Consider the following 15,016-nt stretch of genomic DNA (forward strand, 5'->3'; position numbering starts at 1 on the left):
TACAAAACCAATAGTCAATGGCCTCTCAGACCATGACATGCAGTTCCTTCTGTTAAATGTTAATACTGAACAGGATATAAAATCTGTTAAATCTGAGCTCACGAGGGTAATCAGTAAGCCAAAAATTGATTATTTTAGGACACTCCTCAGAGACATTCACTGGACTGATGTTTACAGTGCTCATGGCATGAATGAAAAATATAACATTTTTGCTAATAAAGTGCTTACCTTATTTGAACACTGCTTTCCCCCAAAACTTACCAAGGTTAGAGCAAAGTCTACAAAGAAGCCATGGATTACTCGAGGAATAGGGGTATCTTGTAAAACAAAAAGAAAACTGTATCTGTCAATCCGAAACATTTCCAATGTTGATGCTATAGCACATTATAAGAAATACTGCAAAATATTAAAGACTGTAATACGGATGTCAAAGCAAATATATTACAAGGAAAAGATAGTCATATCAGATAACAAAATAAAGACAATATGGGATATAGTGAAGGAGGAGACCGGTAGAACCAGACATGAAGAGGAACAAATAGCATTAAGAGTAAATGATGCATTGGTGACAGATGTGTATAGTGTAGCAGAACTTTTTAACAAACATTTTATAACTGTTACTGAAAAGATGGGGTTGTCAGGTTCGGTAGATGCTGCTATGGATTACCTTAGACCAGACATTTCAAGTAACTTCCATAATATGAATTTGACCCTCACTACCCCAACAGAAATAATGTCCATCATAAAATCTTTAAAATCAAAAACATCTAGTGGGTATGATGAAACATCAACAAAGTTAATTAAAGAATGTGATTCTGAGCTAAGTAACATATTAAGCTATCTGTGTAACCAGTCGTTTATCAGTGGAATATTTCCCGAATGGCTGAAATATGCTGAAGTTAAGCCACTGTTTAAGAAGGGAGATAAAGAAATAGCATCAAATTTCCGTCCAATTTCACTGTTGCCAGCATTCTCAAAAATTTTCGAAAAAGTAATGTACAGTCGTCTTTATAACCATCTTATCTCAAATAACATACTGTCAAAGTCACAGTTTGGATTTCTAAAAGGTTCTGATATTGAGAAGGCTATCTACACTTACAGTGAAAATGTACTTAATTCATTAGACAAAAAATTGCAGGCAACTGGTATATTTTGTGATCTGTCAAAGGCATTTGACTGTGTAAATCACAATATCCTTTTAAGTAAACTAGAATATTATAATGTAACAGGAAATGCTGCAAAATGGTTCAAATCTTATATCTCTGGCAGGAAACAAAGGGTGTTATTAGGAAAGAGACATGTATCAAGCTATCAGGCATCATCCAACTGGGAACTAATTACATGTGGGGTCCCACAAGGTTCCATTTTGGGGCCCTTACTTTTTCTTGTGTATATCAATGACCTTTCATCAGTAACATTACCAGATGCCAAGTTTGTTTTGTTTGCTGATGATACAAACATTGCAATAAATAGCAAATCAAGTGTAGTCTTAGAAAGATCAGCCAATAAAATATTTGTAGACATTAATCACTGGTTCCTAGCCAATTCTTTGTCACTAAACTTTGAAAAAACACACTACATGCAGTTCAGAACTTGTAAGGGGTGTCCCAAGAGTATATGTCTAACATATGATGACAAGAAGATAGAAGAAGTGGACGGTGTTAAATTCTTGGGATTACAGCTTGATAATAAATTCAACTGGGAGGAGCACACCACAGAACTGCTGAAGCGTCTTAACAAATCTCTGTTTGCAATGCGAATTTTGTCAGACATAGGGGATATAAAAATGAAAAAGCTGGCATACTATGCTTACTTTCATTCCATAATGTCATATGGGATTATTTTCTGGGGTAATTCATCAAGCCAAGCTAAAGTTTTCCGGGCACAAAAACGTGCAGTAAGAATTATATGTGGTGTGAACTCAAGAACATCCTGCAGAAGCCTGTTTAGGGAACTAGGGATACTAACTACAGCTTCCCAATATATTTATTCCTTAATGAAATTTGTCATTAAAAATATATCACTTTTTCAAACCAACAGCTCAATTCATGGAATCAATACTAGAAATAAGAATAATCTTCACAAGGATTTAAAGTCACTTAGTCTTGTACAAAAAGGTGTGCATTATTCAGGAACACACATTTTCAATAACTTGCCAGCAGCCATAAAAAGCTTAACAACCAATGAAATTCAGTTTAAGAGAAGCCTAAAGGATTTATTGGTGGCCAACTCCTTCTACTCCATTGATGAATTTCTGAGGGAAACCAACTGATTTGTATATAAGTACAACATAACTTCTGCACAATTTCAGTGCAATAATGTGTTCACTGAAAATTTGTGTGTGTGTGTGTGTGTGTGTGTGTGTGTGTGTGTGTGTGTGTGTGTGTAAGTATAATCTAACTTCTGCACCATTTCAGTGCTGTAATGTGTTCATTGTAAATAAGTATTACAGTAGTTGTATTACATGTTTCTTACCTTATAAATAAATAAAAAACTTTTTTATTTTAAATTCAGTGCAATAGTATTTGTAAAATGACTCTTAGTGTTCATTAAAAAATGACGATCATTCCACTTGGGACCTGTGGAATGGTACATTAGCTTATTTGTTTTAGTTTAAATATTTGTCATGTATTGTTGTTTTTCTGACATGTTCCACATCCTGGAGGACCTCCTCACTACGGATCAATTGGAATGAAAGTAAATCTAATCTAATCTAATCTAAAAACATGGTGAATTTTATATGTATTGTGTGTGTAAAAGAGTTCACATTTAACTACACTATGCTTCTAAAATCATTAAAAGGTTCATGTAAAAGGCATTACAGCATTCCAAAGTGTTCCTTCTTACAGAAAAAAATTCATTTCTGAAAGGGTTAGCTCTAGAAGTATAACTCAAGGTTAAACATTTTATAAGTGTTAATAGTTGTTAGCTTTAGCTTTTGATAGCCCTTACTGTTTGTCACCTTATCTCTTGATAGCCTTTAATTTCAACTGCTTTCGCTGTGGCAGAAAGCTAAGGAGTAACGTGTTAAGTATCATGTCTCTTAAAAGAGCTTTTACAATGAGTTTATATGCTCTTCCTGAACTGACACTGTACTCATATTCATAACCCACTTATTATTGCATAGTCTCCTTTCATTCTTATGACAACAAAGTGACTAACAACAAAGTTGTAACAGTTGGATAATATTGAGAAATGTTGAGTCATTTGTTGACAAGTTTTATCAAAACCAGAGGATTTTAATATACAAAATTTGTACAGAACTGCATGGTATTATTGTATTCAGAGACAAATAAATGACTCTTTCGTAGAATAATACTATGATAAATTGATCACATATGACTTGATTTACATAATGTTGTCTTTCACAGATGCCTTTGATTAAATGGGCCCAGAATCTAAGGAATCAAACCCTGAAGTTGAAAGCAGCAGCATGGAGTCCACCCATATGGATGAAAACAAACCATGATTTGATGGGTGCCTCTCTTCTCCTGGACCAGTATTACCAGACATGGGCTGATTACCATATAAAGTCAGTATCTTTCAATTTAATAATCATAAAATTTTTGTTTGTAGCTAAAGAGAAACTTGTGGCTAATACATCTGATAACATGAAAAAATGTATTTGAATAGTAAAACAGTAAAAAAGGAAACACAGATATTAAGGAAACAATCAGTTAGTGCTAAACAGATCATTTGTTAACATTCATTTGCAGTGTTTAAGTAATATGTGAAACTTCTTACCTTAACTATGGAAATAGGACTCTTGTTCATATGTAATTTAATGTACTCGTACAACTATTAATTCATGAATCATGTTCCATAAAACATAGCTTCAGGTCGAACCTTCAAAGATGTGGATTGAGTCATCAAATACATTGCCGAGGAGAGGAGGTTGTTAGAATCTAATTAATAACTAACTATTGTAAAATTCATAAAATCTGTTTGTGCCTTGTCAGGCTACAAGTAATGCTGTACAATTAGCCCAATACAGGACTGGAATAGAAAGTGCCCGGTGGGTGGATTGGGCACGTTTTGCACCTGGGTCTTCCACAGGACTATGATCCTTGTGGCAAGCGGTTGGGGTTGAGAGTGGCACAGGGATGGACTAGGATGTTGTGGAGGTTGAGTGAATGATGGTACACCCCTTTAGGAAGGGTGGGAAATATCTTGAGTAGGATGACCCTCATTTCAGGGCATGATGATAGTTAACTGAAGCTCTGGTGTAGGATGTGGTTCAGTTGTTCCAGTCCAGGATAGTACTGGTTAATGAAGGGGACACTCCTTTGTGGCTGGTTCTTGGGGGTGGTGGGGGGATTGGGGGATGTGGGGGGAAATGGCATGGGAGATCTGTTTGCAGACTAGGTCTGGGGGATAGTGCCTGTCTATGAAGGCTTTGGTGATAACCTCAGCATACTGACCAGGCTGTATGGGAGAGATTTTTTGGTGTGAAAGGAATGACAGCTGTCAACATGCAGGTACTGTTGGTGTTTTGTGGGTTTAATGTGGACAGAGGTGTGGATGGAGCCATCAGAGAGGAGGAGGTCAACACATAGGAAGGTGGCATGCTGGGTTGACAAGAACCACACGAACCGAATGGGAGAGAAGGTGCTGAAGTTGTGAAGGAACGAAGACAGGGTGTCTTGGCCCTGAGTCCAGAGCATTAAGATATCATCAATGAACCTGAACCAGATTGGCAGTTTCATGTTTTGAAAAGCTAGGAAGGTGGCCCATAAAAAGGTTGGTATAGGAGGGTGCAATGCGGGTGTCCATGGCTGCTCTGTGGATTTGTTTATATACCTTCCTTTCATATGAAAAGTAGCTGTGGATTAGGATAAAATACGTAAGGTATATAAGAAATAAGGTAGTGGGTTTGGAGTCTGAAGGATGTCATGAAAGGCAGTGTTCAGTAGCGGTAAGACCATGGCCATGAGGGATGTTCGTGTATAGGGCGGTGGTATCAACAGTGATGAATAGGGATCCTACCCATACACTACAATTCCTCTACCTTTCCCGCCACCTCTAGATTTCTGCTTGCATCCCACATTATAGTTGCATTCCGGCCCGAGATGCTTGAGTTGGTGGTTCTGTGTGCATGAGGTGTGCTTGCTTGTGTGTATGAATAGTGTGTGTCTCTCTTTTACTGATGAAGGCATTGGCCAAAAGCTTAATGAAAGTGTCTTTTAAAATTGCCTGTCTGAAACTTGACATGTCTATTTATGGTAAGTAGCAATTTGTGTTCTCCTACATTGTTTACCTACCTGGAGTTTCAATTGTTTGATTATATTAGACCTAACATCATTACAGAGATAAATTTCACTTTTCATATATTTCTTTGTTCATCATAGTATCATACTGTGAAATATAATTTTTCTTACATTCATTTTTCTGCATATCATATTTTCATTTGTAAATTAGATGCTCTTATAAATTTTAGTCTTTTGCTTCATTATGATTTCCCAGATTCCTTGATGCCTACAAAGAAAATGGTATTGAGTTTTGGGCAGTGTCTACAGGAAACGAACCAGCAAATGGTATAATTATTATAATACTGATTAACTCACTTGGATGGACACCACAAGGACTAAGAAAGTGGACTGTTGAAAATTTGGGTCCTTCACTGCGTGCTTCCCAACACAGCAATGTTAAGATTCTTCTTCTTGATGATCAACGCCCGTATGTGCCTTGGGTGGTAGACAAGGTATATACCTGCAATGAAATTTATATATTTACAAATTTTACTTGGAGTAATGAGTATAATATATTGTGTATGTCATATACAATGGTTTTAGTATTACATGCACTAATAATTAAAAGAATCAATAGTACATATCAAATTCATTACAATATTTACAAATATTAGCATTACAAGTATAATTAATTTACAACCAGAAGCAGTCCTAATTTTTATAAAACCAGAGATCTTTGTACCACATTTACATTTTTATAAAATTGCATTTTTATTCATAAAAACCTTAAAATATTTTATGTCTTATTTCCTTCTCATCTTATCTTGTAAGTCTTGCCTGACCTGGGGTTCTGGATGACTTTTCCAAACCCTCCCCATCTCCTGAACCTCACCAGACCTCTTTCTTCAGCTCCCTTTCTTCCTCTTCAACCCTTCTGCCAAAAGAAGGAGCCACTGGTTCTGAAAGCTTGTGAAATTCCATAACCTTTGCATGTCTGTGTCCTCCTGCCACCACTTACTTAGTACATGTTTTATCTCTCCAGTTATGTGGTGTTCTAAATATATTTTATTTGTGTTATTTTATAAGTCTTTGAGTGAATTTACTTTTTTTTTTTTTTTTTTTTTTTTTTTTTTTTTTTTTAATGAGGTATGACGTTGACGTGAAGAGGCAAAGGTTTCCTGTTTCCAGAGACTGTGGCAGCTTATTGTGCCATATCAGTCACTGATGTATGGACTCTAGTCTAATTTTTACTTTTGTTCTTTGTCTGAAGGAGAATTATAATTGCAGTTGGTGTTTTTGACATTCATACTACGTTTTATTACTTCATTTTGCTAACAGACCAAAAAGTACTTAATTCATAGAGGCACAAGGAACAGACTGTGAAGTATCTGTGCTATATGAGATCTTCATGATGAGATTCTCTTATGTGGAATCCATCAATAAATTTATCTCCCTTTTTTGTGGTAGCAGTACCCTGTTAAGTTGTGTGTCTGCAGCATACACCCATACTTCAATGTAGTAATTAAGACAGGGATAGATTATCCGATAATACATAATTTTCACGATTTTTAATGTACAGTTTCTGACTTGTTTTACCATGCTCAATGTAGTATGGCTTATCCATCAGCGATTTCAATCACCATGGACATCAAGGAATTTACAGTTGTCCACTTCAGCTGTAATTATACCACGTACATCATTTACACTTGAGTAATATGAGTTGCCAGTTGCAAATGTTAGAAGCAGTGATTTGCTTACATTGGTTTTTAGTCCTACATCTTGGAAATATGTATCCTATTTATTTTTAATACCCTGTTAGCTGCAGAAGAATCCAGTTCTTCAGAGTCTTTGCCATAGAATAAGACTAGGTTTTGTCAGTGTAATGTATAATGTTTAAGTTGAAGGGAAATTCAATATTATTTATCTTACCATCAGTTTAATGTTTAAGTTTGTTACCCTGTTTCTGATTCATTGTATATGAGACTAAAAGTTTCATTGATGCTTGCTTTATATTGTATTCCCTCACTCTCCTCAAGAGAAGCACAAAGTTTACCAAATCAAAAGTTTTGCTCAACTCTAGAAATATGCCATCAGTGTTCAATCCGTGTTTCATAGTATTGTGTACTTCATGAAAGAATTTGATACCAGCAGTGATAATGCTTAAGTCTTACCTAAATTGTGAGCACTTCATGCCTTGAGAAGAAGATAATGATCTGAAATAAGATAACAGCCTCAAATATTTTACTTCGGGCTTGGAATAATGATATTGGTCTGCAATTTGAAACATCTTTCTTACATAATTTCTTATGCATTAGCTCTGTCACATTTGTTTTCAAGGCACTTGGATACTATATTTTTTCTTTAATGCTACAGTTAACAAGAAACGTAATGTGTTGGTCATTTCATGCACACATTTCCTTACCTCCTTGCTGAGGATACTGTCAGATCCAGAAGATTTTTGGTAATTTAGCTTTTGTATTATGTTAAATGTCTCCTGTTAATTCATCTCCATAAATTATATCAAATGCTGTGTGAAATAATTTGATGCCTCAGCTTGCACACCTATGACAGAGGCTGATTGATCAAAATTAGAGTACTTACTGAGTAGATTACGTATTGTGTTTGGATCATATACTGGGTGGTCTTCATATCTAATGTTGACTGCTTCACTATCCATCTCACATGTGGATTTACAATCCACTTGGGTCCACTAAATTCTACATCTACATCTACATCTACATTTATACTCCGCAAGTCACCCAACGGTGTGTGACGGAGGGCACTTTATGTGCCACTGTCATTACCTCCCTTTTCTGTTCCAGTCGCGTATGGTTCGTGGGAAGAACAACTGTCTGAAACCCTCCGTGCATGCTCGAATCTCTCTAATTTTACATTCGTGATCTCCTCGGGAGGTATAAGTAGGGGGAAGCAATGTATTCGATACCTCATCCAGAAACGCACCCTCTCAAAACCTGGCGAGCAAGCTACACCGCGATGCAGAGCCCCTCTCTTGCAGAGTCTGCCACTTGAGTTTGCTAAACATCTCCGTAACGCTATCACAGTTACCAAATAACCCTGTGACGAAACGCGCTGCTCTTCTTTGGATCTTCTCTATCTCCTCCATCAACCCGATCTGGTACGGATCCCACACTGATGAGCAATACTCAAGTATAGGTTGAACAAGTGTTTTGTAAGCCACCTCCTTTGTTGATGGACTACATTTTCTAAGGACTCTCCCAATGAATCTCAACCTGGTACCCGCCTTACCAACAATTAATTTTATTTGATCATTCCACTTCAAATCGTTCCGCATGCATACTCCCAGATATTTTACAGAAGTAGCTGCTACCAGTGTTCGTTCTGCTACCATATAATCATACAATAAAAGATCCTTCTTTCTATGTATTTGCAATACATTACATTTGTCTATGTTAAGGGTCAGTTGCCACTCATTGCACCAAGTGCCTATCCACTGCAGATCTTCCTGCATTTCGCTACAATTTTCTAATGCTGCAACTTCTCTGTATACTACAGCATCATCTGCGAAAAGCCGCATGGAACTTCTGACACTATCTACTAGGTCATTTATATATATTGTGAAAAGCAATGGTCCCATAACACTCTCCGGTGGCACGCCAGAGGTTACTTTAACGTCTGTAGATGTCTCTCCATTGATAACAACATGCTGTGTTCTGTTTGCTAAAAACTCTTCAATCCTGTCACACAGCTGGTCTGATATTCCGTAGGCTCTTACTTTGTTTATCAGGCGACAGTGCGGAACTGTATCGAACACCTTCCAGAAGTCAAGGAAAATAGCATCTACCTGGGAGCCTGTATCTAATATTTTCTGGATCTCATGAACAAATAAAGCGAGTTGGGTCTTACACGATCGCTTTTTCCGGAATCCATGTTGATTCCTACAGAGTAGATTCTGGGTTTCCAAAAACGACATGATACGTCAGCAAAAAACATGTTCTAAAATTCTACAACAGATCAATGTGAGAGATATAGGTCTATAGTTTTGCGCATCTGCTCAACGACCCTTCTTGAAGACTGGGACTACTTGTGCTCTTTTCCAATCATTTGGAACCTTCCGTTCCTCTAGAGACTTGTGGTACACGGCTGTTAGAAGGGGGACAAGTTCTTTCACGTACTCTGTGTAGAATCAAATTGGTATACCGTCAGGTCCAGTGGACTTTCCTCTGTTGAGTGATTCCAGTTGCTTTTCGATTCCTTGGACACTTATTTCGATGTCAGCCATTTTTTTGTTTGTGCGAGGATTTAGAGAAGGAACTGTAGTGCGGTCTTCCTCTGTGAAACAGCTTTGGAAAAAGGTGTTTAGTATTTCAGCTTTACATGTGTCATCCTCTGTTTAATGCCATCATCATCCCAGAGTGTCTGGATATGCTGTTTCGAGCCACTTACTGATTTAACGTAAGACCAGAACTTCCTAGGATTTTCTGTCAAGTTGGTACATAGAATTTTACTTTCGAATTCACTGAACACTTCACGCATAGCCCTCCTTACGCTAACTTTGACCTCATTTAGCTTCTGTTTGTCTGAGAGGTTTTGGCTGCATTTACACTTGGAGTGAAGCTCTCTTTGCTTTCGCAGTAGTATCCTAACTTTGTTGTTGAACCACGGTGGGTTTTTCCCGTCCCTCACAGTTTTACTCGGCACGTACCTGTCTAAAACGCATTTTACGATTGCCTTGAACTTTTTCCATAAACACTCAACATTGTCAGTGTCAGAACAGAAATTTTCATTTTGATCTGTTAGGTATTCTGAAATCTGCCTTCTATTACTCTTGCTAAACAGATAAACCTTCCTCCCTTTTTTTATATTCCTATTAACTTCCATATTCAGGGATGCTGCAATGGCCTTATGATCACTGATTCCCTGTTCTGCACTTACAGAGTCGAAAAGTTCAGGTCTGTTTGTTATCAGTAGGTCCAAGATGTTATCTCCACGAGACGGTTCTCTGTTTAATTGCTCGAGGTAATTTTCGGATAGTGCACTCAGTATGATGTCACTCGATGCTCTGTCCGTACCACCTGTCCGAAACATCTGAGTGTCCCAGTCTATAACTGGTAAATTGAAATCTCCACCTAAGACTATAACATGCAGAGAAAATTTCTATGAAATGTATTCCAAATTTTCTCTCAGTTGTTGTGCCACTAATGCTGCTGAGTCGGGAGGTCGGTAAAAGGAGCCAACTATTAACCTAGCTCGGTTGTTGAGTGTAACCTCCACCCATAATAATTCACAGGAACTATCCACCTCTACTTCACTACAGGATAAACTACTACTAACAGCGACAAAAACGCCACCACCGGTTGCATGCAATCTGTCCTTTCTAAACACCGTCTGTGCCTTTGTAAAAATTTTGGCAAAATTTATCTCTGGCTTCAACCAACTTTCTGTACCTATAACGATTTCAGCTTCGGTGCTTTCTATCAGCGCTTGAAGTTCCGGTACTTTACCAATGCAGCTTCGACAGTTTACAATTACAATACCGATTGCTGCTTGGCCCCCGCATGTCCTGACTTTGCCCCGCACCCTTTGAGGCTGTTGCCCTTTCTGTACTTGCCCGAGGCCATCTAACCTAAAAAACCGCCCAGTCCACGCCACACAACCCCTGCAACCCGTGTAGCCACTTGCTGCGTGTAGTGGACTCCTGACCTATCCAGCGGAACCCGAAACCCCACCATCCACATAATTACAGAAAGAACATTTCCCTGTCTCATTAGAACAGATAAGTACAGCTCTCACAACAGTAAATGAAATAAGAAAGACTATGACTTCTTTAAGAAGCAAAAGACCAGTAACTGTAGACAATATTTCAGGTAAATTGCTAGAAGCTTGCAATAATCAGTGAAGTAAAGTTTTGATTTAAATTCCCAAAACTTCAGTGACTCAAGATGTGGTCCATGACACATTGAAATCTGCAGCTATGAAGTCCGTTTACAAAAAAATCCAGTGGTGCAGGAGTTACATATCATTCCATCTCTCTTTTGACAACATTATCTAAAGTCTTTGAAAAATGACTGTCTGCCAGAACTGTGAAGTATCTTGACAGCTTCCATATTGTTTGTAAAAACCAGTATTCCATTCAGAAACCTACTTCTGCATTTAAAGTGACAAATAATGTTTTAAAGTGACAAATAATGTTTTGGAATACTCACACAAGAAGACATTTCTGTTTCACATATTTCTTTCAAAAGTCTTTGACTTTTCCAGTCACATGACATTCCTTGAGAAATGGAATCAGAGGACAAGTGAGTAACTGGCTAAAATCTTAACCCAAAGGCAATGTGTGTGTGTGTGTGTGTGTGTGTGTGTGTGTGTGTGTGTGTGTATGTGTGTGTGTGTGAGTGTATGTGTGAAGCTACATTTGTCCTCTAACAAAGCAAGCAACTTACTTCAGAATATTTTTAAATAACATGGCCACTGTCACTATTAACAAATTGCTCACTGCTCTACAGACTAAGCCAGCCAGATGTTTGCAGATATTCTGAATAGGTTCACAGTAAATTTGCTAACAATACTTCACAGAAAAACCGACTACATCCAGTGCTATGCTGAGCATAAAAGCCAACAGGAGATTCTTACTGCACCAGAAGGTCAGTAGCACACTGTACCATGTTACCATATGACCCTCCACTGCAGTCATGGCAGTGAAGTGGTATGTGTAAGGGAACCAGCACACTGTGAATGAAGTTGACTGCTTTGTTGGTGTATAGTGCAGACTCTCCATTGGTCTACCAGGAATAGTGTACCAATTGCAGTTATGCAAAATTACATAAGAATAGTAGTTGTAAAAAGATTCTAACCTTACTGGGACAAACACAAGTGTCATGTTTTATCAATGACAGTTGGTATGAAACGTCACAGGAACTGCTGCTGTTCACTGAATTCACATCCAACTCAACCACTTTCCAAACAAAAATCGCAAAGAAACTGCTTGAAATAGTCATGTGATGTCAGTTGCCCTGCAAAAGACCATTTATCTCTGAGCCGTATATCTTCAGTGGTCCAAACAACACAGAAACTGGACAGTAGCTGACTTGAGGCATGTGATGGTGTCCAAAAAGTTGCTATTTTACCTTTTTAAATGCTGAAAGGTGTTGAGTGCACCAACAACCAAATGAGGCATTTTGTCTATGATGTGTTTAGGGTGTAGTTGATGATGAAGGTGCTTCTGTGATATTTTATATTTTAGGAGAGATATTCATGCATTAACATGACCCAGTCATTCAAGTTACCATGAAAATAAACTAAGATGTTTTCTTCAACATTTTTGGAAAGCAAGTATTGTCCTTTATTCTACAATTATATGTTGTGTGTGCTGCATACACACTCCCACGTTTCTAAATGTCTATAACTGTGTGCGCAGAGGTGCACACACATTTTCCTTGCTTGACAAACAATCAAACGCACTATTCTATCTTGGTTGTCCCACTAAATTACCTACTCCCTTAGAAAATGTGGGGTGCTGTTTGGAGCAGTTGGTGTAATGTAGCAACAACATCCACATAATTTGGTAACTCTAGAGGATGTGATCCTCAAATAAGTTGCTTCAGCTGGATATAGCATACGTGAAGAAAGTTATGGACTCTGCTCCTCACTGAATTCAGGCTAGAGATGGTGTTATATGGTATTAAAATGATGTCTCCTTGAAGTGATTAATTTTTTGTCTGGTAAGCTTAAATAACAAGAGTAGATGGAAACATCACATCCTCTAAATATTGAAACAACTGCATTCAGCAGTGTGTACCATTTGGATAATTCTCAATACTTTGGATATCAGTATCTCAAAGTCTGCCTATTTTGATTAATTCCATCCACAGAGGCCTTTTAGGGTGACACATTAGCATTAAAATGTATTTACCATATGGGAAAAGGTCTTCAGAATTGAGTGTGAAGTGCCTACAAGAACCTCCTGCTGTACTCGTATTAAAAAGAGGGGTGCTGACCACCACTTTACAATACATTTATTCAATTATGACCTTTATAACTGACAATCTTTCTCACTACAAAATTGAATTATATATATCACAGTCATAACTCAAGATGGAGTTGCAAATTACACTATGACTTGAAGAATTTTTCTCAGATCTTTTAAATATGTAGATGAAATAAAAATAAAAATAAATAAAATAAAATACTGATTTGTTTCCAGAATGCCTTACCTAGGATAGCAAAATGCCAGATTGCATTGTTGTTCATTTGTTTCCTAAGTTTAAGAGTTTGCCTTATGAATTTTTTGTGGCTTGACAGCAGTTTGTCTTAAAAAATGTGTATCTTTATTTCTTGAATAATAACAATATTATCAAAGAGATAGATTTCTTCTGACCACATAGGGGAACAACTGGGTCACAGACAGGAACAATGAAAAGACCACTGAACATTTAAGCTTTCATCCAAATGGCCTTCTTCAGACATAGAAGGCACACACACATTCACACAAGCACAAATCACACAAACATGACTGAGTCAGGCCACAGTGGCTAGAGACAGTGGTCTTGTCATATGTGTAGTGAGTTGTGCTTGTGTGTGTGTGTGCTTTCTGTTTATGAAGAAGGCCTTTTGACTGAAAGCTTAAATTGTTAATAGTTTGTTTAGCTTTGTTTCTTATATGGTCAAGACCATATAATTTGTAAATCTGCTTCTTCCACAATACAGATTTTATTAAGCACAATTCATATAAATTTAAGTCACAGAAAGTAATAGTTTCTGATTCTTCTGTAAATACACAAAACAAAAGGCTTCAGGAGGTGAATACCTGGTGGTCAATACAGTAGTTTAAAAGTTTGTTGAATAATGTGCATGTCATTGCTGGAGAACACAGTTTGTTGGTTCAACTAGGGAGCACTTTGATGCAAACCATGCTTTTGGTCACCCATGTGCTATCATTTCATTCACTGAAAACACCAACCATCAACAAGTGAAAGCAGTCCTCCATTAGCAAAAAGTTTACAGTAGGTAAAAACAAAGTCAAAATCACAGTCTGGGAGAAAACCGTAAAGTAAAGCCTCACCATTAGTAGATGAAAAAAAAAAAAAAAAAAAAAAAAAAAAAAAAAAAAAAAAAAAAATTGCTGTGAGCATTACCTGGTTTTGATTAATGAGGTTGTGGCAGCCTGGGGCAGACCTTACTTGTTTTTCCATGAAACCTGATGCCAGGTTGTATCCTTTTGCATCTTGCCTAGTGATATTGCTGGACATATGTTTAATTATATCGAGTGCTCTAAAGGTACATTCAGTGGGAGTACAAGATTCTTCTCCCCTTGAATTGGCCCATAGGTCAAAAACTGTCCTGGCTGGTGTGCGAAGGATGAGATGGGCATGGCCTGGTCTGAAGACTGTGGTGCAGTTCTGGATGCTCATGATGGTAGAAAAGCCTTCTCAGATCCAGCAGCAGAAAGCAATGGTGGCTTGCACTTGCCTCTTGCCACTGGTGGAAAGAAGGCTGTGGATCCAATATCAGACCCAGCACACTGGGTAGTGTCCTGCATATTTTCTGGGTTCAGATACATGGCTTGATTGATGATGATGAGAGAACCACAAAGCTAGACATCTACCACCTCAGATGTTGTACTGGAACTGTGTAATGATGCTACATTCTTCTTAATCATTACTTAAAATTACTTAACCTTTTCCTGGTGTTCATTTTGATAAAAGAAAATAAATTTGCAACTTCTTATTATTTATTGACAACAGAACTGCATTCTTGACACGTTTAAGCAAAACACTTCACAGACATCACTGATCTCTTTTACAAACAGACTCTCAAGCAGACTCAACAATAAGAACTGACTGACTCAC

General features: G+C 37.6%; 1 protein-coding gene across 1 annotated transcript in view; it reads left to right on the plus strand.

Annotated features, from left to right (window-relative positions):
* LOC124615771 (lysosomal acid glucosylceramidase-like) overlaps positions 1-15,016 on the plus strand; it is a 240,052-nt gene that overhangs the window by 132,802 nt on the left and 92,234 nt on the right. Inside the window, exons 6-7 of the mRNA XM_047143870.1 lie at positions 3,372-3,532; positions 5,464-5,701. Of these exons, the coding sequence (XP_046999826.1) occupies positions 3,372-3,532; positions 5,464-5,701 (399 nt within the window). The remainder of the gene's footprint in view (positions 1-3,371; positions 3,533-5,463; positions 5,702-15,016) is intronic.

The sequence above is a fragment of the Schistocerca americana genome, chromosome 5, assembly GCF_021461395.2.
Source record: "Schistocerca americana isolate TAMUIC-IGC-003095 chromosome 5, iqSchAmer2.1, whole genome shotgun sequence".
NCBI classification, from domain to species: Eukaryota; Metazoa; Arthropoda; class Insecta; order Orthoptera; family Acrididae; genus Schistocerca; species Schistocerca americana.